This window comes from Rhodamnia argentea, chromosome 6 (genome assembly GCF_020921035.1).
Source record: "Rhodamnia argentea isolate NSW1041297 chromosome 6, ASM2092103v1, whole genome shotgun sequence".
In the NCBI taxonomy this organism is placed as follows: Eukaryota; Viridiplantae; Streptophyta; class Magnoliopsida; order Myrtales; family Myrtaceae; genus Rhodamnia; species Rhodamnia argentea.
In genome coordinates this window covers 16,336,236-16,361,830 of record NC_063155.1, presented here as the reverse complement: position 1 = coordinate 16,361,830, position 25,595 = coordinate 16,336,236, and the positions used below count along the sequence as shown (strand labels likewise).

The window sequence follows — 25,595 nt, the reverse complement described above, 5'->3', positions numbered from 1 at the left end:
AGCCAAAGGACCAAGAGTTCCTAGGAGAATCTAGCTAAGTCTAGAGGCTTTCGCTTATGCTTAATCTTATGAAGCATGCCCATTTTTATTAAAACGACTGATAGCAAGATCTTGACTTATCCAGTTAATATGGAAGAAATAACAGAAATTTACAATGCTGGATGTCATCATTCCATCTAATTTGCGCACATGATCCACTCTTTCTGGTTGACTATCTTTCATCCTACTACACATGCACCTCTTTTTGAAAATTTTTTTAAGTTAATAAGGCTTTATTGATTGCTCCAATTGTTCCCACTCCAGATTTTTAGTATGAGATTCTCTTAATTTCCGCTTTAGGTGTGCACTACATATTCTCTCTCTCACGTATGACTCTATTAAACCGGGGCCAACCAATGGCAATTGATACATGACCTCCTCTTTCAAGAATCGTTGAATACTTCTTTTTTTAACAAATGTTAGATTTGATAAAAAAAAAAAAATCACATTAAATGCGCACTAAAAAAGGAATGCCTCAAAATATTCTTACCTATTCTAAAGAAAAAAAAAAAAAGCAAACACCTTTGGTGTATCGGAGATTGGTTTGTATTACTGACTTTCAAGCCTTTTTTATTATTATTATTATAGTTTAAAGGATTTAAAGGAAACGATCACACCAAGCATTCAAATGATCCAAGTGGAATAAATGTCTTGCAAAAACAGCCTAACTAACTAATAGAAGCTTCACATGAACCCACGACGCCCAATAAATTTGGCTTGTAATCTATCATAATATAGCTAGAGTAATTAATAAATGATCTTATTTTACTGTGTACGAATCGTAACTTAGGAAAGGAAACGTTAATCTCTTTCCAAACCTTTGTAAAAAAATGAAAATTCTTGGTCAATAGCAATTATTGATCCTGGAAAAGTTGGACAGATGCACCATGTTCCCGTGATAAAAAGTCCTGTCCTCATCATTTTTGTGAATATCCGTCACTTTTGATTTGCATTGGCCACGTGGTCCAATTACCAAAGAGAAGTAAGAAAATATCTTTGATGTCTAGAGGAAGAAGGGCTTGTTTTGGACATCTGGTTCATCCTGTCTTCGCCCGATGGTCGCTCGCCATTGTTTGTCTGGACAAGTTGGGCAATAACCAAGTGATGAATTCTGTCCTCACAATTCCTAAATATCCTCCACTTTGGTTTGAGTGGCCACGTGGTCCAGAGGAAGAGAGAAAGAGAGGGGATTTAGTGTTTAGTTATTCTAACAATTGAATTGTTGAGCTAAGTACAAACACATCGAGCTTCATTTAAGAGAGCTTTATTACGGCTTTCTTACATACTGAGGACATATTATTAACCGTTTTTCTCTTATGAATGCTGATATTACGTGCACTTTAAAAATGTTTCCAGAAATTAAGGTTTTTTTCCACGTTCTACCATCGATAGATTATACTGTGGATTTGTTTGATTTTTAGGAACCATGAACACAAATTCTCCAATTTCCAAAATTTTACATGTTTAAATTGTCGCCCCTATCACTGTTTTCTTAAATTGTTAACTGCAGACCCTAAAATGGGGTACGAATTTGTCACATTTGACGTGGGATAGTGATCATTTTTGCTAAAGCGCCCTCTTGCTCGTGATTGTTCACACGTGCATGTCGGTGTTAAATAGCATATACTATGTAGCATTCATCTAATAGTTAAATGTAGAGCATTCGTTTGTTGAGTTTCGCTAAAGTACATGAGACATATATAAATCCAACAAGTGATTTAATTGAGCACGTGAAAGAATTAAAAATCATTTAGTAAGAACGCATCATTTTACATGCGAAGGACAATGATTTTTATCTAAGCTTTAGTGGATATTTATAATATCAAGATAACTTGCGGGCAACTGCAAGCACACCGTGCTGTCGAGTTGACCAAGTGATCCGATAAGGTCAAGTCCCATTTCCTCTTCTGATTGTTATGATGACATCATGCGTAATCATCTCTCTTTGAAAATTATTTGTACCATGAAAAAAGTGTACACATATTCTCGAACTTACGTTGCTCTTCGACATGGTTGTTAAATGTGCTATCTGTGCAATCAAATCCTTTTGATTCGAGTTGAACAAAATAATTCGAAGCATGCTGTTCGACACCTTGCAAAGAAGTTGCCAGTAAAGAAGATAGATTACGCTGCTATTAAAGAATAGCATCAATTTAAGACGAATTTCTAGCATGAACACCTTGAATCTAATCTAAATATCGACTCTGTTTTGGCCGAGGGCCTGAGTGTTGAGAAAGTTGTGATCTTTTGTCGCCTTGTTTCGTTAGTCTTTGTACGATACGCAATTATTTATCTGGGAAAGCTGGACGAAAACCTCAGTCATGAATTCTGTCCTCATCAAGCTGGACACAAAATGCGAGTGCTGAGAGACTTTCATCTAGTGGGCACAAAAATATGGATGGACGCAAGAAGTCCCTCACATTGATTTGGGTGGCCACGTGATCCGATTAATATCCTTAAAAGTCTGCAAGGTGGGGCGATTCTCGTACAATCATAATAGGAAAGGAGCACGGCTAGGATTTTAAGTTGATACTTACTATTCAGTGAAGAGTTTGATGTATACCTAATTCAAATAACATTGTCAAGCTTTCTTAAAATAAGTGAGAGAAACTATTCAAGTCTGATACTGAATCCCGCTTTGAAACACAAGTTTCGATAATACATTGTGATTGGTTTTTTTTTTTTTTTGTCGCATCACTTACAATTTAATCTCATACAATATTTTGCATTGCAAGGCTGGATTTAAAAGAAAAAAGAAAAAAGAAAAAGAAAAGCTAAGCCAGCGAGATGGTGGAAGACTTTGACTTGCCCACAGCAGTTTTTTTTTTTTTTATTTCTCCCTTTTTCTTTTGCGTAGATTTTGTCGGCTTTTGCCTCATCCCTTTCTTTGGTTGGAAGGACAAAATTTGTAAAATGCAGCGAAGCAAGCGAGATGGTGGAAGACTTTGACTTGCTGTCCCTTGGAACTTTGAGTTATTCATGACCTCCTCTCATTACCTTCTTGTAAATTCTTAACTTGGAATTTAAGATCAACAACGACATAGAAGATCCTTTCACTCTCCCTGTGCAGAGCTCCCACGTTCTTCAATTCTCACCCATTCACGTACTCCCTTTAAGCCTTTTCGACCGAGTCGCTCTTCTCTCCGCTGGAAACATGGCAGTTTCCGGTGAACGCCGACCTCTCGACGGCTTTCTACCTCACGGGCTCACCTCCAGCACTCCCATCCCCAGCCTCAAGCTGTACGTCCTCATCGGAATCCTCAGCCTCTCAGCGCTCTCCATCGCTCTCCTCATATGCCTCTGCATCCGTCTCCGCCGGACCTCGAAGAAGCGCAATATGCTAGCGAAAGAGACGGATTCGAGGGCATCATCAGGACCTTCCTATGAGGTTTTTCTAAGTTTTCGAGGAGTGGACACCCGCCGTGGATTCACCGATTTTCTTTACGATGGCATGCATAATGCCGGGATCCTCGTCTTTAGAGACAGTGAATCCCTCCACGTTGGTAAAAGGATCGGCGATGAACTTCTACGAGCAATCGAGAACTCCAAGATCTACATCCCCGTCTTCTCCAAGAATTATGCTTCGAGTCACTGGTGCCTCCGAGAGCTCGCGCATATGGTTGAGTGCGCCTCCAAATCGAATGGGAATAAAGAGATCTTGCCCATTTTCTTGGACGTGGAGCCTGACGATGTCAAACTCAAAACAAACTTATACAGCGAAGCACTCTCGGAGCACCAGAAGAAGTTTTGCACTGAAGTTGAATCATGGAAAAAGGCTCTTATTGAGGTGGACAAGGTCAAGGGATGGAACTGGGAAAGAGATGAAGGGTAAATGTCCTAAACTTTTCTATTGTCCTCTTTAGATTTCCTATCCTCTCCATTCAAGGAACATTAGAATGAAACGGTTACTTATAAACGGCTAGACTATTTCGTGTAATCTCTGCAAACTGTATGAGCAATTGAGTCTCCTGGGGAGTAGTTTTGCAATATGAAATACATTCTTAACGTGGTTGTTACTTTGTTGCAGCCAAGCAGATTTGACAAACTCTGTGATTAAAACTGTGTTGGATAAGCTGAATGCCGGAAATAAAAAGAATGTGAGTGAAAATCTAGTTGGAGTTGATGATCGTGTAGAGGCTCTTATCAAAATGTTGGATGTGGGATCTGACAACGTACAATTTCTCGTAATCCACGGAATGGGCGGGATTGGCAAAACAACACTTGCCAAGTGCATCTTCAACCAACTGTCTTCTGACTTCAGAGACCGCAATTTTCTTTCAGATGTCCGAGAGTTGTCACAACGCCATGATATGGTATATTTGCAGAAACAATTGCTATCCAAGTTTCTTAGATCTCATTCTTTCCTCGAGGGAATTGATGACGTGGATGAGGGGATCAACAGGATCAAGAGAGTTCTTGGCAGTAAAAAAGTTCTCATCGTTCTAGATGATGTGGATGAGGAAAAGCAACTCAAAAATCTAGCAGGAAAAGGCGATTGGTTCGGTGCGGGGAGTAGGATTATCATAACTACTAGGAACCAAAGTGTCCTAAGGATTGAGGGAGAAGCAAGTAGTGAAGGCCTCGAAGAAAAATCTTCAAAAGTTACTCCTTACGAAGTACGTGAAATGGAGTTCGATGACGCTCTTAAGCTTTTCAGTCAGCACGCCTTTAGAAGAAACTCTCCTCCGGAGCAATTTTTCTCCCTTTCAAATGAGATTGTCTCCACTTTGGGAAGGCTTCCTTTAGCCCTTGAAGTTACGGGTTCATCCCTTAACAATGAACCGAAAGAATTCTGGAAAGCCACATTGAAGAAGCTAAAAGATGCTCCTCCCGATGAAGTCCAAAGAAAATTGATGATATCTTATGATAAGTTGAATTATGAACAAAAGCAAGTGTTTTTGGATATAGCTTGTTTTTTTATTAAAGATGATAAGACATACCCTTTCTACATGTGGGATGCGTGTGGATACCACCCACACGTTACCATTAAGGTCCTCTGTCTCAAGTCCTTGATAAAAATCAAAGACGACGATACTTTTTGGATGCATGACCAAGTACGGGACCTTGGAAGGGAAATCGTTCGTCAAGAGAATTGCGAAGATCCCAGCGAACGCAGCAGAGTATGGAATCCTGAAGAAACCCAGAGCATTCTAAAGGGTAAAGAGGTATAAAAAGGGAGTAGTAATTTATTTTCCTAGGGATTGTTGTGGACTATTTTTGCATTTGTTTTATTTTGACCTTCACTTTTGTGGACTTCTTGGTGTATCCATCGTCAGGGGAGTACCAAAATTAAGGCACTGTCACTTGGACGTCGTCACGGCATTCTAACAGTAACGGGTGACGAGTTTGCTAATCTACAGAAGCTGAGGTTCTTTCAAGGAGAAGGGGTGTCCCTTGCTGGAGACTTCAATCGTCTTTTCTCCAGTTTAACATGGCTTTCTTGCCATGATTGCTCTTCTAAGTTTGAGGCGAAAAACTTTCATCCGACTAATTTAGCCGTTCTTGAACTTTCATGTATCAATATTTCGAACGAATGGATTGACTGGATCAGAGTAAGATATGAGTCCCACTCCTTGTATTCCTAAATTATTTCTTTTCATTATTTTTTGTAGGTCGTTTATCAATAAATATTTTATCAAATTGTTTTGCAGGTCGCAAGTAAACTAAAAGTACTAGATCTCATCGGCTGCAAAGGCTTAACGAGAACACCGGATTTATCCACATTGGTGTCTTTGGAGAAGTTGATATTATGTTCTTGTGACGGGATAAAGGAACTTCCGAACTCGATTGGGAAGTTACAATCATTGATCGAGTTGGATTTGTCAGAGACAGATATTAGTCACCTACCCGATTCAATCGGCAATTTGAAGCAACTGACAATACTCAAGATCAGCAACTCACAGGGGATAACAAAATTACCAGGTGCAATCTGGCAGTTGGATAAGCTTGTAGTGTTAGACGCCAGAGAATGTGAGAACTTGACCGGGGAAATACCTGAAGAAATTGAGAGATTGTCTTGTTTGAGAATCCTAGACTTGTCATGGACCAAAATATCTAGATTACCCACGACGGTGAATCGCCTCTCTAATCTCCAAGAACTTAAGCTAGCCAGATCTGATATTAAACAGTTGCCGGAGCTTCCCCCTGGTTTGACTTGGCTGACATGGGAGACTGGTATTAAGCTAGAGAGTTTCATTCCTCTTCCTACTAGCATCGGTACCCTATCTCAGCTGAAAACACTAACATTGGGCTCCCCAAATGTGCGATTCCTCCCCCAGCTTCCGTCTAGTTTAAGAGAGTTAGAACTTGTAAATCTGGCGATCACACAACCGCTAGATTTTTCCAATTTGGTAAACTTGTCAACCTTGGAATTCCGTAGCTGTTTGATTCTGGAATTCTCTGGTATATTTGTTCCGGGGTTGGAGAAACTATACATGCAGGGATGCTCGTTTGGAAGACTGGACGCACTGTTTCAGTTGGAAATGAAAAGAATGACATCTTTAACTTTGGATAAGTGTGAGTTCCTCCCAGAAATACTTGATCTGTCGCATATGAAGAATCTGCAAAAGGTAATTCTGAGGGGATGCAAGCTGCAAGTCGCGATTCATGGCCTTGAGGAATTGGGATCCCTTTCCTCCCTCGAGGTCGACAGTTGTAGTTCGATTGAATGGATGTCAGATCTATCGAAATTGAGAAAGCTAGAGAAGCTCCAAGTAAAAAATTGTCCGGAGCTAAGAGGCCTGGAAGGTGGTCTAAACCACTTGGAATCTTTAAAGAGGTTGTGGATTTGGGATTGCGGGTTGTTGGAGTGTTTGGCTGACACCTCAAATATGGATTTAGAATGTGGCCATGTCTTCCGTTGCGCGCTGTTGCCCGACCGCAATTGTTGTGAAAGTGGGAGTGATTGTCTATATTTGTGGTAGGTCTTCTTTCTTCTGCTTTGGAGACCATCTCTTGCAGTTACAGAGTGGTTTTAACATTTTGTTTCTCGTTTTGTTCTTTGTTCGGCGCACTTAAGGGAATTCGGGGGCCCCGTATTATTATTCCCCCCAACTCCGCTGTCTATTCCCAGCCGCGACGACGTTTGTCAGGTAAGTTCTTCGTACGGCAAAAATTTGAAAAGCTGCCAGCAGTATTTTGAGAACCAATTTGTGGTATGGTGGTTAAGAAATCGAAGGACAAATGAAAATGAGTCCGGTTGCTCACCCCGGTTCAAGGTTGTCCTCACCTATATGTGGGGAATCGAGAAGCCTCTCTGTGATTTAGTTGACTATCCAATGATTTATTGGATTTTAATAGAATGAGAAGAAGCAATAGGGTTGGGTCTTGATTGTGAATTTTTCTTTTTTTATGGGGACCAGATTCAGATTGTATTATTTGAATAGATACGGAAGGTATCCATGAATGTCTCTTTCGTCCTTCATTTTTTCTTTGCTAAGTCTGTCATCTACTCTCGAATATAGTTTACCTTCTGAGTAAATATATCCCAACTTTGGACCTCGACAAAAGTCAACACTTCAGTTTTGACGTATCCTAGTTTAGTTTTCCCAAATTTTTATCTATCGCCCAATGTGAGACTATTAACATAGCTGTTCTTTTGAACCCAAACAGGAGAACGTAGATTCTTGCCACTGGAATTTCTCTCCGCTCAAACTTCAATTGGACAATCAGGTGCACGAGGAGCTACAGGACACGACAGCCCAGTTGGAAGTTGGAAGCCATACGCCATGAAATCAGAAGCGTATCTTTCATGAATCCTGGCCCGTTAACTCGAAGGCTGGTGGATGATCGGAATGCCACACCTCTGTTAGCAGCGGTAATTGTTGATGATTGTTTGCTGAAGGCTGGTTGTTATAAATTTTGTTTAAGTGCTATCATTTTTTTAAATAAGGATCTAAAATAGACCTTATTTCAAATTAGTAAGCATATTCCCTTTTTTACTTTTTTTCTTTATTTTTTTCCTTCTTTTTTCGCACATGGCTGATCTCAGTGATGCTCGGAGAAAGTCGCCGGACAGCCCCTCCTAGGTGAGGCCGCCCTTGAAGCAGCCTGCGAAGGCCACCCTTACTTAGGTGAGGTGACCCTCGCCCTGGGCCAAGCTGCCCTCAAAGGCATGGAGCGAGGGCCACGACCCTCACCAGCACCCGTCAAGGGTTGTTAGGCCCTTGCCCAGTGGCGGGTAAGGGTCATCTAGCCCTCGCCGATTGCAGCAATGGAAAAAAAAAAAGAAATGAGAAAAAAGAGAATAATAAAATTTAAATATATATAATTAAAATTTAAATTATCTTTGGATGAAAATGTCCTTGACTAGTCGGCGAGAGAGACCTTTACTTGAAACTTCCATGGTTACATCATGCCCTTATTTAAGAAAATAAGAACATTTCATGCTCTTATATAATTTAATCACCAATATAAGAAGGTAACTAGAAGTCCCTAAACTAGGGGGCGCCCATGAAAATAGTTCTATTTTCCTTTTTTTCTATTTTTTTGTTCAGGACAACAAGTTTGGAATAAAAATCTGTTTGGTAACGTATTTTCTATTTTCGGGACAAATCTTTTCGCCATAAATAGGTTGGAAATAAAAATGAGAAGTAGAAATTTCTACTTTTCTATTTGTGGAACAAAAATATAAATGAGAATTGTTATCATTACTCACTTCCCCTCTCTCGCGTCCCTGCCACCTGTAGCCATCAGCCGATCACCGATTGCGCTCCACTGGTCTCTAGTTGTTGGCCACCGGTCGCCATCTGCTGGTTGCCTCTCTTGTGTCCCCGCCACCGACCGTCGATCGCCGTCTCCGGTCCTTGCCGGGCACTCGGCTGCCTATTGCCGTCCGCCGACCGTCAGTAGCCTCTCTCGTGCCCTTGTCGTCGACACCGATCGCCTCTCTAGCATCTCTGTCGCCGTCCGCCGGTCACCCAATCATAAAAATTTTTATGCTGTTATCAAACAAATTTCTATTCCAAGAATAAAAATTTTTGTATCTTTTTCAAAGGTGTGTCTCTACTTAGAAATTCGTCTAGGGAATAGAAATAGAAAAAAATTTATTTCTAGTTAGATCTAGAGCTCGGAAAGAGAATGATTGACATTCGTGCACCTAGATCTTTGCACGAGATGTATCTCTCTCTCTCATCAAACTCGATATTCCATAGGTCTAGAGAAAAGAGAACATAGAATTGGTCCATTGAATCCAAATTCTGGTGTCATTAGGTTTGACCGGCACGGTTGGTCGAAATCCTCAAGACACGTCATTCGGAGCTTATCCAGCAAAATTCCCAATCAAGAAAACATAAAATAAAATAAAAAAAGAACGGTTCAGCTTCTTAATTATATCATTCTTCTCTTATTCCCAGTCATCAGAAAAATGGGAAACAGGAGAGCCCACCGTCTTCCAAAATGAAAACCACTGACCGTCGAAACCGGAAAAGCCCCTTCACCTCAATCTGCTCTTAAACAGCACAAAGCCAATAGATAACATATATAGAGCCTAGACCTTGAATCGAGCAGCACATCATATTCGTTCGTCGTTCTGTTCATACATCGTACCCAGAAGAGAGAGAGAGAGAGAGAATTTTCTTGTTTTCTTGGTGTTCTTGAGAGGGGGGGATGGCTGAGACCGTAGTTAAAGAGAGGAAGATACTGGTAGCTGTGGACGGGGGCGAGGAGAGCATGTACGCCTTGTCGTGGTGTCTCGGCAACCTCGTTTCCGAGAGCTCCAGAGACGCCCTTGTCCTCCTTTACGCGAAGCCCATTCGTTCTGCTTACACGTCCCTCGACAGCACAGGTAAGAACAAGGGTCGAGACGGTCGTCTTCTTTTGCTTCCGAGACCTAAGATTGGCTTCGAACTTCTTATTTTATTTTTTTATTATTTTCCTTTTTGGTTCTGTTTACAGGGTACTTGTTTTCGTCGGACGTAGTGGCCACCATGGAGAGGTGCAACAACGAAATGGCCGACTGCGTTATGGCCAAGGCTACGAAGATCTGCCAGGATTTTGGTGAGGTGAGTTCCTAATCTGGGCATTAAATTTAGTAATCTTCAATAAGAGAGACATCTGAGGATCAATGGGCTTTGTTGACCTGGGCGGGGGTGCTTTTGTTTTGGGGGACAGGTTGAGGTGGAGACGAGAGTCGAGAATGGGGATGCAAGAGATGTGATCTGCCGCGTGGCACAGAAGTTGGTGCCTGATGTCCTGGTGATGGGAAGCCATGGTTACGGCCCTATCAAGAGGTACTACTTTTTATTTTTTTGGGTCGAATATCAAGAGGTACTTCAAGTACCCGTTTCTCGTTCTTCTTTAAATTGCTCAAAACTCCTAAAAAAACTCCTAAAAAAACTCCTAAAATTGACTCTGATAATTGATAAATTTGGAGAGAAGCCATGTGTTGTGTAGTCTTATCTTGAGACACCATCAAGAAGTCTTCGAGCGCTTGGTGCATGATTCTAGGGTAGAATCGGAAATCGGAGAGCTAAATCGCCAATTTTCGGTCCGGCCCCAGGTTTCGATGGGTGAGGGTCCCGTTCTCGATTCTATTTTTCTAGGAACCGGACTCTTGAAAATGGTAATAGTTTGACTGACCCGGGAAAACAGTAATAGCTTGCTTGCCGTCAGGTAGTGGCCCAGATTTCTAGAGTACAACTCCTTTCTTTACTCCGACAGTAGCATTTCATATTTGCCGCTGTGTGGATGTTTGGTATTGCTTATGAATTTGTTGTCGGTACAAATTTTATGATTTGGAAAACATTAGCCATATTCTAGCACATAAATCATTGTGTCATTCCTCAGTCACCCAGATTCTCAATTGTGACTTTGTGCGGCTTCTAATTGTTCATCATGCTATGCGAAGAAAGATATGGGGATGAGACACTTTCATTATTGTCATTGCGCTGACTCTCATTTTACTTAACAAAATATGAAGGAAAAACACATAACAAATTGAAATTGGCAACTTCCAAATACCTGGAACATGTGATAGGATAAGTTTCAAGTACGGAGAATAGGTTCCCTAAACAAAATATGGGAAAGTAATGAGGTTTGGTCTCTTAATCGATGCTCAATTGTGATTGGTGAAATGTGGCAGGGCCTTTCTGGGGAGCGTGAGCAATCACTGCGCTCAGAATGTGAAGTGTCCTGTACTAATAGTGAAGAGGCCCAAATCCAGCAAGAACAACTAAAACTCAATCTGCGAAATTGGTGCTCATGTTGTGTCCTAGTCCTAGTCCTAGGTTTGTCAAGTTTCATTGTGTACACTCACTCCTACATTGCCTACCTGCCACTTTGTCCTCATACCGAGACTATGTTTGCATATGCATATTCTTGATGAGTTTCTGACTTGTAAAATGGATTGATTTTTCTTAGTAGAATTTAATCATCGAAATGGATATGGTGGTGCTTGACCTAATAATCATCAAGCGGCGTATATCCAAGCTAAATCTCTTAGTAACAAAGATGAGTGCTGAAAACATGCAGAAGAATGTGAAGCTTGCGGTTCCCAGATTGCAGAAATTAGTAAACTAATGTGAACGAGCATAGCAACAGCTTCTATCAGCTGTCAATGCAGACTGACCAAATCAAAGGCAGAAGACCGATAGGAATCGATGACAATATCTAAAACCATTTGCAGCAGATCCAGCCTATTTTAACGAGCGTGATTGTTTCGAAAATGGACATTTTCCTTTGCTCTAAAAACTCAATCAGTCAAAAAGAATATAGATGCAAATCAGTCACTCGGTCTTGGGATCAGCCCCCCTACCTCTAAAGAAATATCCCTACATCTATACTGTCAAGATAGAAAACGAAAATCTTTTCAGGCACCAGGCTTATCTCGAACCCAACTGGTCAGCTTTATTGCTCTGCTGCTCTACAACTCATCCTGTGAAAAGGAAAAAAAATGATGGAAGATGATTGAATGCAAAAAACAAGGAAAAAGGGGTAGCAAAATGAAGTTCCTGACCATGTCAAGTGAAGAATGATAGCTTTACTTCGTCCTTGGAGTCAGCAGACTCAGCACTCTCGTCTGCTTTGATTTCGGAATCAGAATTGTCTTCTGCATCATCAGCATCGGCATCATCATCTTCATCCTCAATCTGAAAAAAAAAAAAAAAGGTATGCACGGTTAGAACCATCCAAATAAATAGTATCAAGAATCTTTAACGAGCAGGAATAAAATGCTTATGTCAGAATCTACTGGCCCATCCTTGGCTTCCTGGAAAAGGGATAAACAAAAATCAGAAAAAGAGAGAGCAAACCAATGGGGATAAAACATCTGTCTCTCTCTCTTGCGAGCGTGCAAACATGGGGCTCGCGCGTGCACACACATACACAAGTACATTACAGGTCTGGTCGAGAACCCTAAGCTATGCAGAAAAAAATATGCGTATGGATAAAACCCAACATCAAGAGAATAAATACATAGTGATCTCCTGTCAACTTAATGATTTTCAGTACGAATTCACATGCTTGTTTGTGAAAAGTATTGTCAGACAATTCAGGCAGCACTAACTAATGAAGAAATTTAATCTTAAAACTTCTACAATTGCTTCTACTTCCCAAAAAGTATTGAGTTATGACAGCTCTATGTTACCTCTTCCTCTCTTTTCTTCTCAGCCTCGTCAAATGCTGCCTTCTCAGCCTGCAAAGGAAAAATCAAGACCATAAATAGTCTATCATCCCAGTCTTGAGGCTGCAATCGTGATCTTGATAAGTTACTAACTGTTGACGCCTAAATTTTGATTAATCTATTTTTTGCATAAAAATTATAAAAAATCATCTCACATATTTATTTTTAGCGTACATTGCATTGGCATATAATCGGGCAAGCGGAACACTTAATTTAGCATGCGTCTAGACTAGGCACGGGATGGAAAAATACACCGAGAAGATTTGAAACTTCAAGGACTGTATTGCAAATACTTAAAATTTCGGGGACTGTATTGCAAATACCAAAAGAAGATGAAGAAGGGAAGATGATGAAGGGAAGATAATGAAAAGAAGATGAAGAAGGGAAGATGATGAAGGGAAGATAATGAAAAGAAGATGAAGAAGGGAAGATGATGAAGGGAAGATAATGAAGGGAAGATGAAAATGGAAGGTGAAGAAATGAAGATGAAGAAGGGAATATGAAAATGGAAGGTGAAGAAATGAAGATGAAGAAGAGAAGATGAAGATGGAAGGTGAAGAAATGAAGGTGAAGAATGAAGGATGAAGAACTTTGCCTATAAAAGAGAGAGCTCTTGAGAAGAGTTTTAGAAGGGGAAGTGGAAGAGAATTGAGAGAGAGAGTAGAAGAGAATTGAGAGAGTTTTTTTTAGGAAGAGTGGAAGAGAATTGAGAGAGTTTTGAGAGAGTTTTTGAGAGGAATTTTTAGAGAGGAAAAAGAGAGTTCTTGAGAAAAATCAGAAGAGAAAATTCGAGAGTGAAGAAAAGTGTTTTAGTCGAGCATCATCTTCGACGAGTCCCGACACATATTTCGCCCCTCGCAACCCAACAACGCCATTGCTTGCCATTTTCGACGACAGCCGCGTTCTTCCAGCTCCGAGATCTTAAAGGGAACTATAACGTGTATGTGAGTAAGATTTTGTGTAATAGAAGGTAATCCTTTCCATCTCGATCTACAAAAATGTAATCGTTTGGTGTGAACATTCGTTTGTTTATTTTAGACACGCCACGTGTTCCAAATTTTAGCATTATTACATGTTAATTTATTTCGTAAATACTCGTGATTGGCTGCGTTTTCTTTCTTTCTAAATCACCCATGGTGTATATCGTACAAAGTTCAATGTTTTACATCCCCATAAAAAAGAAGAAAAAACCAAAAAAAATTGCATCTTTGAATTTCAAGTAAAATCCATCAAAATTGCCAAATCAAATATTTTTCATGAAAATGGTACCGAAAGGGCGTTAGAGAAATCCGACGTAACCAAATCCCCGAATTCAAAATCTCCGGTTCGCGGAAATAAGATAGTTTTCTCCCGCTATTTTATTTAGGTTTCTAATCAACCTACCGAAAATGATTAGTGGCGACTCCAATTCAAAACACGTTGCATGTTAATTATTTGAATCTTAAGTTGTGATTTGGTATGGACTTGGGAGAGTCCGAGTTAGGTTAGTTAATTAATTAACCCGATAATCCATTAGCCCGAAAATTAACTTCGTTTATTTTTTAGGTCGCGACAGCTTAGCGACTCCACCGGGGACCCGAAGAGGACTTAGGCCGGATAATTTCATGAAAAAGAAATCACTTGATTTGGTAAACTTTGGTTGAATTCTCATTCTTAGGTGTTAAATGTTTTTACGGATTGGGAGTTATAAGGGGAGGAGTGATCGGCTAACCCTTTGTTTTGCAGGCTTGGTGAATTGGAATTATGATTTAACTTTTGAATCATTGAAGCGGTGTTTGCCTTTAATTGTTGTGCATGATTTATCGTATTTGCACTACATCGCACATAACCCGTGACCGGACTCGGGTCACACTAATAGTTTTAAGATGGTATTTAGATGGTTCTTTAACCTTGGTGGTAAGGTTTCGCTAAAGGTTATCCCATCCGGATCCCGAAAATTTTTTCAAAAAATGGCTCAAGGGTTGTTCTCATGCACGTGAGGCTACGATGCATGATAATTGCCCTTGTCGACCGAACCAAGCCGAAGTGATTGGACCCGACTAGAGTCATGATGACTATTGTACGCGAGGTTGCGACTAGTCATGATGACTGTGCGCGAGGCTGCGACATGTCGTTTCGTTCATCATTTCACTTTGCAAAAGCCTTTTGGATAGATAGAATAAGATTTAAACTCACAATTCATGCGCATGTCTTTGTGATTGGCATTTTCTTCGTATGAGAGGTAATTTCTTGTCTCTTGTACCCTGTTATCTCATTTTTATTTTGGCCGGTCCATGGTTTAGGTTGATTGTTTAGAAGTTTCATTGTCTTATTTCCAATTTCGCACTTTGCTTCCGTAGCTTTTACAATTTCATCAGTTGTCCTCAATTCTGATTTGGCTTATTCCTGTTGTGCGATTTTTACTAAATTCTACGATCGAGCTTTGAGTAAGTGCCAAACACGAAAGTTGTAGACCTATGTTTCAACTAATATCTTGCAAAATTTCAGAATTAAATTCATAATTTAAGATGGCCCTTCGTTTTTTCAACAACATGCGGTTATAACAGTTTTCTGAACGTGATTTTTTTGGAAAGACACATTAAACTGATTTGATCCGTGCATTTATAGTCTGATTGGCCAACATAAAAGTTGTTCATCACCTTCTCAACTATAAGCTCGTAAAATTTGGACATGTTTTGATCAACGTGCGAATTAATACGAATTTTTTCGTAAAAGCGGACAAACTGAAAATTACATGTTTCAATCCTTTGGTCATAATCACTTTGTTCATTTGAGTCTAGAGGGATGTCATGGGCCGGCTCGCTATTCTTGCTGACTGTACTCATATTGGTTTGTTACTATGTGCAGGTAATTTATCACGGATCCTCCACATATCACCCGATCGCAGCAAAAAGGATGGCCGACATCAACGCCACCGTTAGTGCTGCCCTGGATGAGAAACTTGGCTCCTTGACCGAGCGCTTTGAAGGGATGATGTCCCGAAAGATGGAGGAAATGATGGCCGCCTTTGCCGCCAAACTTCAATCATCCACCTCCAGCCCGTCGCTAACCATTCCTGCTCTAATTCCTCCTACGGACAATGTCGGTAAAGCCCTAGAAGCTACTCCATATCCGACAATGCCGCTAGAGGATGTGATCATCACGGGCGTGAACTCGAGCACGCCGCCCGTAGTCCCAATCCCTCAAGCCAACCTTGTGGCCCCCGGGTTGAATGGTGATACGGTCAAACTGTTGGCCCAAATGGAACAGAGGATCCGAGAGGTTGAGGGGACTCACAACATACCCCAGATTGACTGTCTGTCTTTTCAAAGGTCACGGTGCGGAGAAGTTCAAGATGCCCGACTTTGAGAAGTATGATGGAACTTCCAACCCGGTTCAGCACGTCCGGATGTACCAGGCAAGAATGAATAAGCATGCGACCAACGGTCCCTTAATGGTTCGAGACCTTCCAGGCTAGTTTAAAAGAAGCTGCCATGAGATGGTATACGGACTACGAGATCTACCGGATGGATGATTGGGAGAAGGCAGCTAATGCTTTCATCAAACATTTCAGCTTTAACTTGGACGTGCTCACCACCGGAGAGGACCTTGAGCAGCTTGAGATGAAAAAGGAAGAAACAATCAAGCAATATGCCACCGGGTGGAGGAACGTGGCATCTCACCTGAAACCGGTCCCTCCCGAAAGGGAACTCATGAAATTGTTTGTTTCCACCCCGCCGCCGTTATGAGAACTCGAATTTTGGGATCTGTCCCACGTCATTCAGCCATCTCATCGCAATGGTGAAGAAATCGAGAACGGCATGAAGAAAGGTTGGTACGGTGATGTCGCCATGACGACTAAGAGGTTTGTGGTAAGGAAAGACAAGGAGTCGGCCCCACAGGTCAACATGACCTACAGCCAAAAACCCACGACCCAGGCCGCCGTCGTCAGATTCCTAATCGCAGCGAGGCTAATTTCGGCATGCAACGACAAAGAGGGAATCAACGGTCTCCTCGGCGGTTTACCCCTCTACCAGGAACCCCGTCGCAGTACTTGCGGTTACGCGTAAGAGAGGTTTACCGACTTCCGAGCCTCTACGACCCGATGATACGAGCTTGCCGAGATATGATCCATCGAAGAAATGTGATTACCACCTGCGGGGAGCTTGGACATGACAACGATGGCTGTTTTGTCTTGAAGCATCGATTCAAGATCTCCTGGATTCTAAAGCATTCTCATTCCAAGGCAACAAACAGCCAAATGTCCAGAATAATCCTTTGCCGGATCATTCCGGTAAAGTTAATGCTGTATTCGGGCTGGGAATCAGACAGGTTGGTGCTAGTAAGGATGAAGGAGTCTTCGATATCGCCGGTTGTTTTGATGATGTAACCATTGCTGCTATATCCGAAGACGGAGCGCATAAGGAGGAACCTTACCCGGCGCCTAAACCTTCCAAATCATTCATTAATGCCATATGTGATGATCCACTGGAGGGTTTAGATTCAGAGTAACATCTTTATGTTTATGCAATCCCCTACGTGGGACATTTTCTGTTTCCTTTAGGTTTTGGATCGCATTTGGATTTCTATTCTGTCTTGCACTCTTGGATTTTCTTTCCTAGAAGATGTAATTTCATATCAATAAAATTGCACCATTTTTTCGAATCTTGTTGAAGTATCCCAAACCAACCCGATGACGATAACCAACGACCAACAAGTTTGTCATCATGGTAAGAACCGAGGGTTGGGCTTCTTCAAGAATTCATGTCCCACGGTTTTGAAAAAAAAAAAAAAAAAAAAAAAAAAAAAAAAGTTCTTCAAAAAAATCATATCGCAATTAAGCCCTGTTTGTCCTTTTGATTTTGTTACTTTATGTTTCAAGGGGAGGGGAACTTAGTGGATTCAGAAGTATACGACCTAGATGAGTCCAATCCAGATTATGAGGAAATTCGTCAAGATTTCGAACGACATGAGGAGATCAAGCCCTTGACCGGTGAACAAACTGTCTCGGTCGACCTAGGCGATGCGGAAAACCCTAAAGATGTTAAGATCGGGGCAAACCTTTCCAAAGAGATGACCGAGCGCTTGACTAAGCTCCCGAAGGATTACCAGGATATTTTCGCCTCGGTCCTATGCGGATATGCCCGGTCTTGACCGTTCCATTGTCGAACATTGTTTGCCGACGGATCTTTCGGCTAAGCCGGTGGTGCAAAAGTCAAGGAGGGCCGGACTAGAATTGGTCCGGAAGATCAAAGAGGAAGTCATGAAGGTGCTTGACGTCGGATTCCTTGAGACTACGAGAATATTCGATTGGTTGCCAATATAGTCCCAATCATAAAGAAGGATGGGCGTATTCGGTGATCTGCGGGGTTTGAATTGTTCTCATTCATGGACGGTTTCTCCGGGTACAATCGGATCCCGATGAATGTCAATGACAAGTTGAAAATCACCAACACCACAGCTTAGTGGTCGGGGGAATGATAGTGGTCCGAGGCGTCTCGGGTTTGATCCTAGGATTTGGCGTCAATGTACAAAGATTAATAAAAATCTTTTTACTTCGCAGTTCAATGCCGATTGAAGCTCAGCCCAAATGGTTACAAAACCGGAGAGATAACATCACAAACATACAATCCGATCCAGATGAATCGATCTTTTCAAATTCAAAATTTACAAGGAATACGTACAAGGGTAAAGCGGTATCGTTTCAACTCGTTTAGAACATGAGAACGTACATTGATGCTTTCCCTTTTGATTTTTACTTGGGTCACTGCCTTTCCAGATAGGGAAGTATCCCTTCTCCCTAAAATTAATGAAATGAGAAATTCCTGGAGCCTTTGACAATCTCATGTCTCGAACCGGATAATGAAGTTTTGCAACTTATTTGCATGAGCGGGGGCAACTCACGATCCACGCCCTAAGAAGTTTCTTATGTGCTTGCGAATTCTGTCCACCAAGATAAAAAGTTGCTGCATTTTACATGCTCAAAAACACTTATACATTGCATAGTTTGCGCATGACTGTTCCTCATGTTTAATTTACCAACTCTGAATAAGGAACATGAACCGCATAAGATACATCGAATGTATGGAATGGGGCGGGACAGGATGATGAAAGGCAATCTTTTTCCAAACACGTCCCATTTTTTCGGGCGAGATGAACGGTGGCCAAATTCCGCATTCCCCGAGGTAAAGAGTTTTCTCGCAAAAGGTACGATAACTGAAGTAACGGAGGCGTTCATTTCTCTATCCTAAACACTACGGGTTATCCATTGATTACCCCTTTTGAGCGGTGGTTTCATTTCTTTACCCCTGTCAAGAACCACCCTACATCGGGGTCCCAGGCGAGTTAATTCTAACAGCAACACGAGGTAAATGGTTAGAAATTTTCTTGCTCGGACTAACATTAATCTGCGGGTGTTTCTTTGCATTTATACTCGAATTTTAATTCAAGTGCCTTAGGATGATGAAGATCATTCACTTCTCTATCCTATACACTTCATTCTTTGCATAGCCCACTTGAGCCTGCAAATTCATTTCTTAAACCCCCGTTGGTGATCATTTGCTCATTCCAAAGGCGAAGATAGCATTTTCCCAAGGATTAGAATTGGAGATGGTCGAGTCAACAGAGAATTCCCGAATGATCATTATGCTTGTTGTAATTCCTGGTTCAAAGTCATGGGATTGTAAAAAAAGGAGAGGCAAACTCGGCTTAAAGGAGAAGGGCCCGCTCTAAAAAAAAAAAAAAAAAAAAAAAAAAAAAAAACAAAATAAAGAGATGTCGAAGGGCTCTCAAAGAAAAAGGAAAAGAAATCTTTTCTCGAAAAAAAGAAGAAAAAAGAAAAATGAGAGTCGGGAGTAAGAAAAGCAAAGGCGATCTCATATGAAAATTTCAAGCATAGGAAAAGCAAAGTGCCTACCAAAAGTAAGGCCAATGCACATTCATTTGTAAAGTACTTCTGAATTTTGAATGTACATTTTTGCATGTTAAGTTGTAAATTCCATGTACATGTTTGCATTGTGTCTCTTGCAAATCCTTGACAGACACTTGTTGTGAAGAAGACTCCCCAAGAAATCGGTTTGCAAAGTGCAATTTTCAGTAGAAAACTACGATTCCTCATTCAATGATGGTATTCTTTACGAAGACATTTCCGGAAGACCAAGATCGGTGACTAGTCGGCGATGATCACCAACGTCAAGCCTCTTCTCATTTAATTTCTGAGCCAAAACGAGCCTTTTCGTTCCTCGGTCCCCAATCCTAGCCTACGTTATAACCCTCCAAAGTCTCTTCCGATTAGGGCACTTGAGTTAACGTAGAGTTAAATGATTTTAAGCATCACTCGAAGAAGTTCGAGCAAGATTATTTCTCTCTCATTTTTGCGGGGCTCTTGACTTGTAAATGCTGGAGCAGATGATGAAGAAATTCATTTCAAAGACCTTGACTCAACTAGAGTCCCCTTTGTAAACCTTTGACCTAGCCCTCATTACGGTCCTAATCAAGACCTCCCGGATCGGCTCGGTCGTATCAATTGCGAGATTACTTGGATCCTTATCGAATGCGATAATGGAAAGATTGAGTGATTTCTCTTGAATCCTACGAGACAGGATAAATAGCTTTTCTCGAGAGTGAGAGAAAGCCCTTTCGGATCGAAGTCCCCCATTCAGCTCACATTCGAGGTATTCGTCATGTGAGAACCTCCCTGGACAAAATTGGTAATACATTCCCGATGTTCGAGTTCCCTCCCAAGGTCTCGAAATTCATCCAAGGATTATTGAATGAGCAAGTTTTGCTGGTAAATGCCTACCAGGTACGATACGAGCAATCTGTTTCGTTCCTTGATTAATCGTTTGGAGAACCCGGGTAAGTTTTACGAACCCCTTTTTCAAATTAACAACTCTTCTGATGATAGTTGTTATGATTCAATTCGAGCAATATGCCCCTTTTGTACTTATCGATTCCATTCGATGGTGCTCCTATCAAATATTGTTCAATTCGGGCAATATGCCTCTTCTATCGTGTCGTGAAGACATATGCACTGGCGATCTTGACATCTTATCAAATCATAACGACGTAGCTCTTATGATTTCGGTCTCAGAAACCCATGTAAGTTTTCTGAACCCCTTTTCAAATTAACAACTCTTCCGATGATAGTTGTTATGATTCAATTCGTGCAATATGCCCCTTTTGTACTTATCGATTCCATTCGATGGTGCTCCTATCAAATATTGTTCAATTCGGGCAATATGCCTCTTCTGTCGAGTCGTGAAGACATATGCACCGTCGATCTTGACATCTTATCAAATCATAACGACGTAGCTCTTATGATTTCGATCTCGAATCACGAAGACGTATGCACCGGTGATCTTGACCTTTAGTCGGCTCATAATGACATAGCTCTTATGATTTTCGGCTCCTTTATCAAATCATGAAGACATAAGCACCCATGGTTTTGATCCAAACCAAATCATAACGACGTAGCTCTTATGATTATGGTTCCCCTTTGTCGAATCGTGAAGACATATGCACTGACGATTTCAACATTTAATTAACTCACAACGACGTAGCTCTTGTGAACTTGATTTCACTTCTTTCAACTCACAACGACGTAGCTCTTGTGATCTCAAACGACACACATATCTTGCGCTGTCTTGCATTAGGGAGAAGTCTCTGATAACAGATAGGCCAAATACCTTAAAATCCTTGCATCTGCAAAAAGAAGCTTGGAAATTAAGAGAACCATTAGCTTACGAGAAATTTGGTAAAACAGGTATTCTTGTATGCGATCCATGTGCAGGTTTCTCTAACATGAAAAAGGGAAATTATGACACGTGTTATTTACAGTCTTGCATATCATGCATCACTTCATTACATAAAAAATGGGATTAAAACTCCCGCCAAAAAGTTCATCCATAATTTGCACTGTCAAAATTTAGGATTCAATTTTGTCTTTGAGCGGAACCTCTACGAGCCTCCACTCAAAGAGGGGCAAATGTTGACGCCTAAATTTTGATTAATCTATTTTTTGCATAAAAATTATAAAAAATCATCTCACATATTTATTTTTAGCGTACATTGCATTGGCATATAATCGGGCAAGCAGAACACTTAATTTAGCATGCGTCTAGACTAGGCACGGGATGGAAAAATACACCGAGAAGATTTGAAACTTCAAGGACTGTATTGCAAATACTTAAAATTTCAGGGACTGTATTGCAAATACCAAAAGAAGATGAAGAAGGGAAGATGATGAAGGGAAGATAATGAAAAGAAGATGAAGAAGGGAAGATGATGAAGGGAAGATAATGAAAAGAAGATGAAGAAGGGAAGATGATGAAGGGAAGATAATGAAGGGAAGATGAAAATGGAAGGTGAAGAAATGAAGATGAAGAAGGGAATATGAAAATGGAAGGTGAAGAAATGAAGATGAAGAAGAGAAGATGAAGATGGAAGGTGAAGAAATGAAGGTGAAGAATGAAGGATGAAGAACTTTGCCTATAAAAGAGAGAGCTCTTGAGAAGAGTTTTAGAAGGGGGAAGTGGAAGAGAATTGAGAGAGAGAGTAGAAGAGAATTGAGAGAGTTTTTTTTAGGAAGAGTGGAAGAGAATTGAGAGAGTTTTGAGAGAGTTTTTGAGAGGAATTTTTAGAGAGGAAAAGAGAGTTCTTGAGAAAAATCAGAAGAGAAAATTCGAGAGTGAAGAAAAGTGTTTTAGTCGAGCATCATCTTCGACGAGTCCCGACACATATTTCGCCCCTCGCAACCCAACAACGCCATTGCTTGCCATTTTCGACGACAGCCGCGTTCTTCCAGCTCCGAGATCTTAAAGGGAACTATAACGTGTATGTGAGTAAGATTTTGTGTAATAGAAGGTAATCCTTTCCATCTCGATCTACAAAAATGTAATCGTTTGGTGTGAACATTCGTTTGTTTATTTTAGACACGCCACGTGTTCCAAATTTTAGCATTATTACATGTTAATTTATTTCTATAAATACTCGTGATTGGCTGCGTTTTCTTTCTTTCTAAATCACCCATGGTGTATATCGTACAAAGTTCAATGTTTTACATCCCCATAAAAAAGAAGAAAAAACCAAAAAAAATTGCATCTTTGAATTTCAAGTAAAATCCATCAAAATTGCCAAATCAAATATTTTTCATGAAAATGGTACCGAAAGGGCGTTAGAGAAATCCGACGTAACCAAATCCCCGAATTCAAAATCTCTGGTTCGCGGAAATAAGATAGTTTTCTCTCGCTATTTTATTTAGGTTTCTAATCAACCTACCGAAAATGATTAGTGGCGACTCCAATTCAAAACACGTTGCATGTTAATTATTTGAATCTTAAGTTGTGATTTGGTATGGACTTGGGAGAGTCCGAGTTAGGTTAGTTAATTAATTAACCCGATAATCCATTAGCCCGAAAATTAACTTCGTTTATTTTTTAGGTCGCGACACTAACTAGTCTATATCAATTTCATGAAAGCATAGTCGAAGATCGCCTTCAAATCAGAATCATCGTTCAGGAGTTTTACCTTCTTGGCATAGGGATCCGGTATTTCTTTTGGGATGTTATCATACCCCTGTAGTCACATGCACAATGTCATTTGAAAAGAATTGCAGGGAATATTGCATTTAAGAGGTTAGTAGTGTTAAGGAATGAAGGATCAGTACCTCTGGCTTCTTGTCTTCGGGATCGGGAATGTACTCTTTGTCGTTCCGGTCTTCAGGCTGCCAACATTATTAGCCGGGTAGGTCATCATATAGCCCAACGAAAACTAACCAGAGCATTCAGTAAGCAACTTACTTTCTTCGCATCGGAACTTTGAACGACAGAGACCAAGAAGATAGACTCAGCGACGTCGTTTATGTATTATCTATACATAAACAATGTCGTTTTACATTTCTGCACTTGTTTAAGACACGTCAGAGTTCCACCATGGTAGCCGCTTGTAAAAATTTACCATGTAAGATAATAAAAATCAATTGTAAAATTCACGTAATTTATTTCGTTGAACTTTGGCCGGATTTTGGTCCGAATGACACTGAAGTGCACGATATTCTTCGAAATTAGCACTCAAGTGATCGATTTTACAAAAATTTAATACTGAAGTGAATGATTTAAAAGTTTTGGCATTTGGAGTGAATTTAAGTCCAAAAAATAGTTATGATAAAATTAAGATTGAATTAATTTTTTAGGATACTAGACCCCAAAAAAAAATAAAAATTGTGCAACTTAATACTGAGTTCTACCGTAAAATACAAGTTTCGATACAATTATGATATTGTGATTGATTTTCACCGCTTCATCTCTCGTTCCCCGATGAAAGTCTAGAAAAGCAACGTGGCGGAAGACTTTGACTTGCTTTTTGCTCCCAAGTCTTTTCCTCTCTTTCCCCCCTTTGTCGTTTCGAGTAGGTCTTTGTCGGCTTTTGACTGCATCCTTTCTCTTTGCAATTAAGCAAAAGCAAAGATGGCGGAAGACCTTTTGACTTTGCTTTCTCTCGTTGTTTTGAGTGGTCCTCAATGATGGTGACACCCTCGTTTCAAATTGCTTTTTCCTGGGCCCCGCTGATTGTGTGACGAGGTTTGACTTGGAAGCAGGTATTCGTATCGGACGGCTGATGATGATTCCATGGAGAGCCGTGCTTGATGAAGATGCAAAGAATGATTGGATTTTTTTTTAAAAATCATTCCTTTATATGATAAAAATAAAGAAAAGCTCAAAAATCATCTTCATTTTGTATCCCGATTTCACTTCGTATCCTCTATCTTGAAGGCTTTGGCTCTTTGAGTTAGAATTTGTTGTTAAACGTATGGGCCATAGAAACTTCCAAGACGACAACTCATCGATTGACCAACGGAAATTCCTACGAAGCTTCTAGGATGGCTCGTAGAAGGCGTTTTATTTTCTCGACGCACTTTCTGAGCGAGATTAATGGATGAGAATTTCCCGAACAATTTCGTATCCCGCGTGCCATTTTTTATTCGAACCTTACATTTTACATCATGCAAAAACTAAAGACTTGACTATTAATTATTCTTGCTATAAAACCAAACCTTTCTTGCTATGTAACGAATGTGGCCCGCTATAGTATCATGACATTTTAAGACCAAGCAGAGTCGTAAACCAAATATTTCTCTATGTCATATCCGCCTTATCGGCTAATTAAGTTCATCATGCATAGTGTTATGACAATATTCGCTTCTATATTGTTTGTCTATGTACTAAGAAAATCATAATAGGAGCATAGCTAGGATTTTACGTTAATACTTACTAATTAGTGGGCCTTTGAAATTATTAGGTTTTATATATATATAATTCTTGTTGCGTTTTTATTGTTGAATGGATGGGGTTGAAATATAATGCCATTCATCTAGCCACTCATCCAACCTAAATGGCACTTTCGTAATAAAATTTTCAAACGAGACTCTTAACAACGACACCGACGCTCCTTCTCTCTCTCTCTCTCTCTCTCTCTCTCTTTCCTTTCCCTCCGTATCCTGCGCGGAGCTCTCGTTCTTCAATACTCACGCATTCACCTACTCCCTCAGCCTCTTCAACCCCTCTCACTCTTCGCTTCGCTGGAATCACGGCGGTTTCCGGCGAACGCCAACCTCTCGACAGCTCTCTACCTCACGAGCTCACCTCCGAGACTCCCTTCCTCGGCCTCGAGCTCTACCTCCTCGTTGGAATCCTCACCCTCTCCACGCTCTCCGTCGCTCTCTTCGCACGACGCCGCCTTCGTGCCACCCGGACCATGGAGAGGCGCAAAACGCTAGCGGAAGAGACGACCTCGCTGGCATCATCCGTGTGACGCCCGGGAAATTTGGCCTATGTAAATTTGCCCGAATTCAATAAAAAGGGAGAGAATTGAATTTTAGTCGGTGCAAATTTTTGGATCGCAAGGACGTAAACGACAAATTTGGACGAGTCCCGAAATGTCGTTCGGTTTCGATTGGGTC

At 40.8% G+C, this 25,595-nt stretch overlaps 2 protein-coding genes and 1 long non-coding RNA gene across 3 annotated transcripts; 2 read left to right on the top strand and 1 right to left on the bottom strand.

Annotated features, from left to right (window-relative positions):
* The first annotated feature begins 3,090 nt into the window (after positions 1-3,090).
* On the top strand, positions 3,091-7,770 carry LOC115733868 (TMV resistance protein N-like). The gene is made up of 7 exons (XM_048280671.1): positions 3,091-3,206; positions 3,354-3,867; positions 4,067-5,204; positions 5,316-5,591; positions 5,691-6,958; positions 7,058-7,130; positions 7,651-7,770. The coding sequence occupies exons 1-7, from the start codon at positions 3,194-3,196 to the stop codon at positions 7,768-7,770; spliced, it is 3,402 nt and encodes a 1,133-aa protein (XP_048136628.1). The 5' UTR covers positions 3,091-3,193.
* A 1,611-nt stretch (positions 7,771-9,381) lies between these two features.
* LOC115733471 (universal stress protein A-like protein) lies at positions 9,382-11,265 on the top strand. The gene is made up of 4 exons (XM_048280012.1): positions 9,382-9,823; positions 9,934-10,040; positions 10,150-10,268; positions 11,120-11,265. Exons 1-4 carry the CDS (start codon positions 9,646-9,648, stop codon positions 11,211-11,213), a joined length of 498 nt encoding a protein of 165 aa, XP_048135969.1. The 5' UTR covers positions 9,382-9,645; the 3' UTR covers positions 11,214-11,265.
* A 1,438-nt stretch (positions 11,266-12,703) lies between these two features.
* LOC125315384 lies at positions 12,704-23,329 on the bottom strand. Its single transcript, XR_007198624.1, has 3 exons — positions 23,304-23,329; positions 23,165-23,212; positions 12,704-12,721 (listed from the first exon to the last, which is right to left on the bottom strand). It is a non-coding gene; the product is annotated as an uncharacterized LOC125315384 (long non-coding RNA).
* Between the last annotated feature and the right edge of the window lie 2,266 nt (positions 23,330-25,595).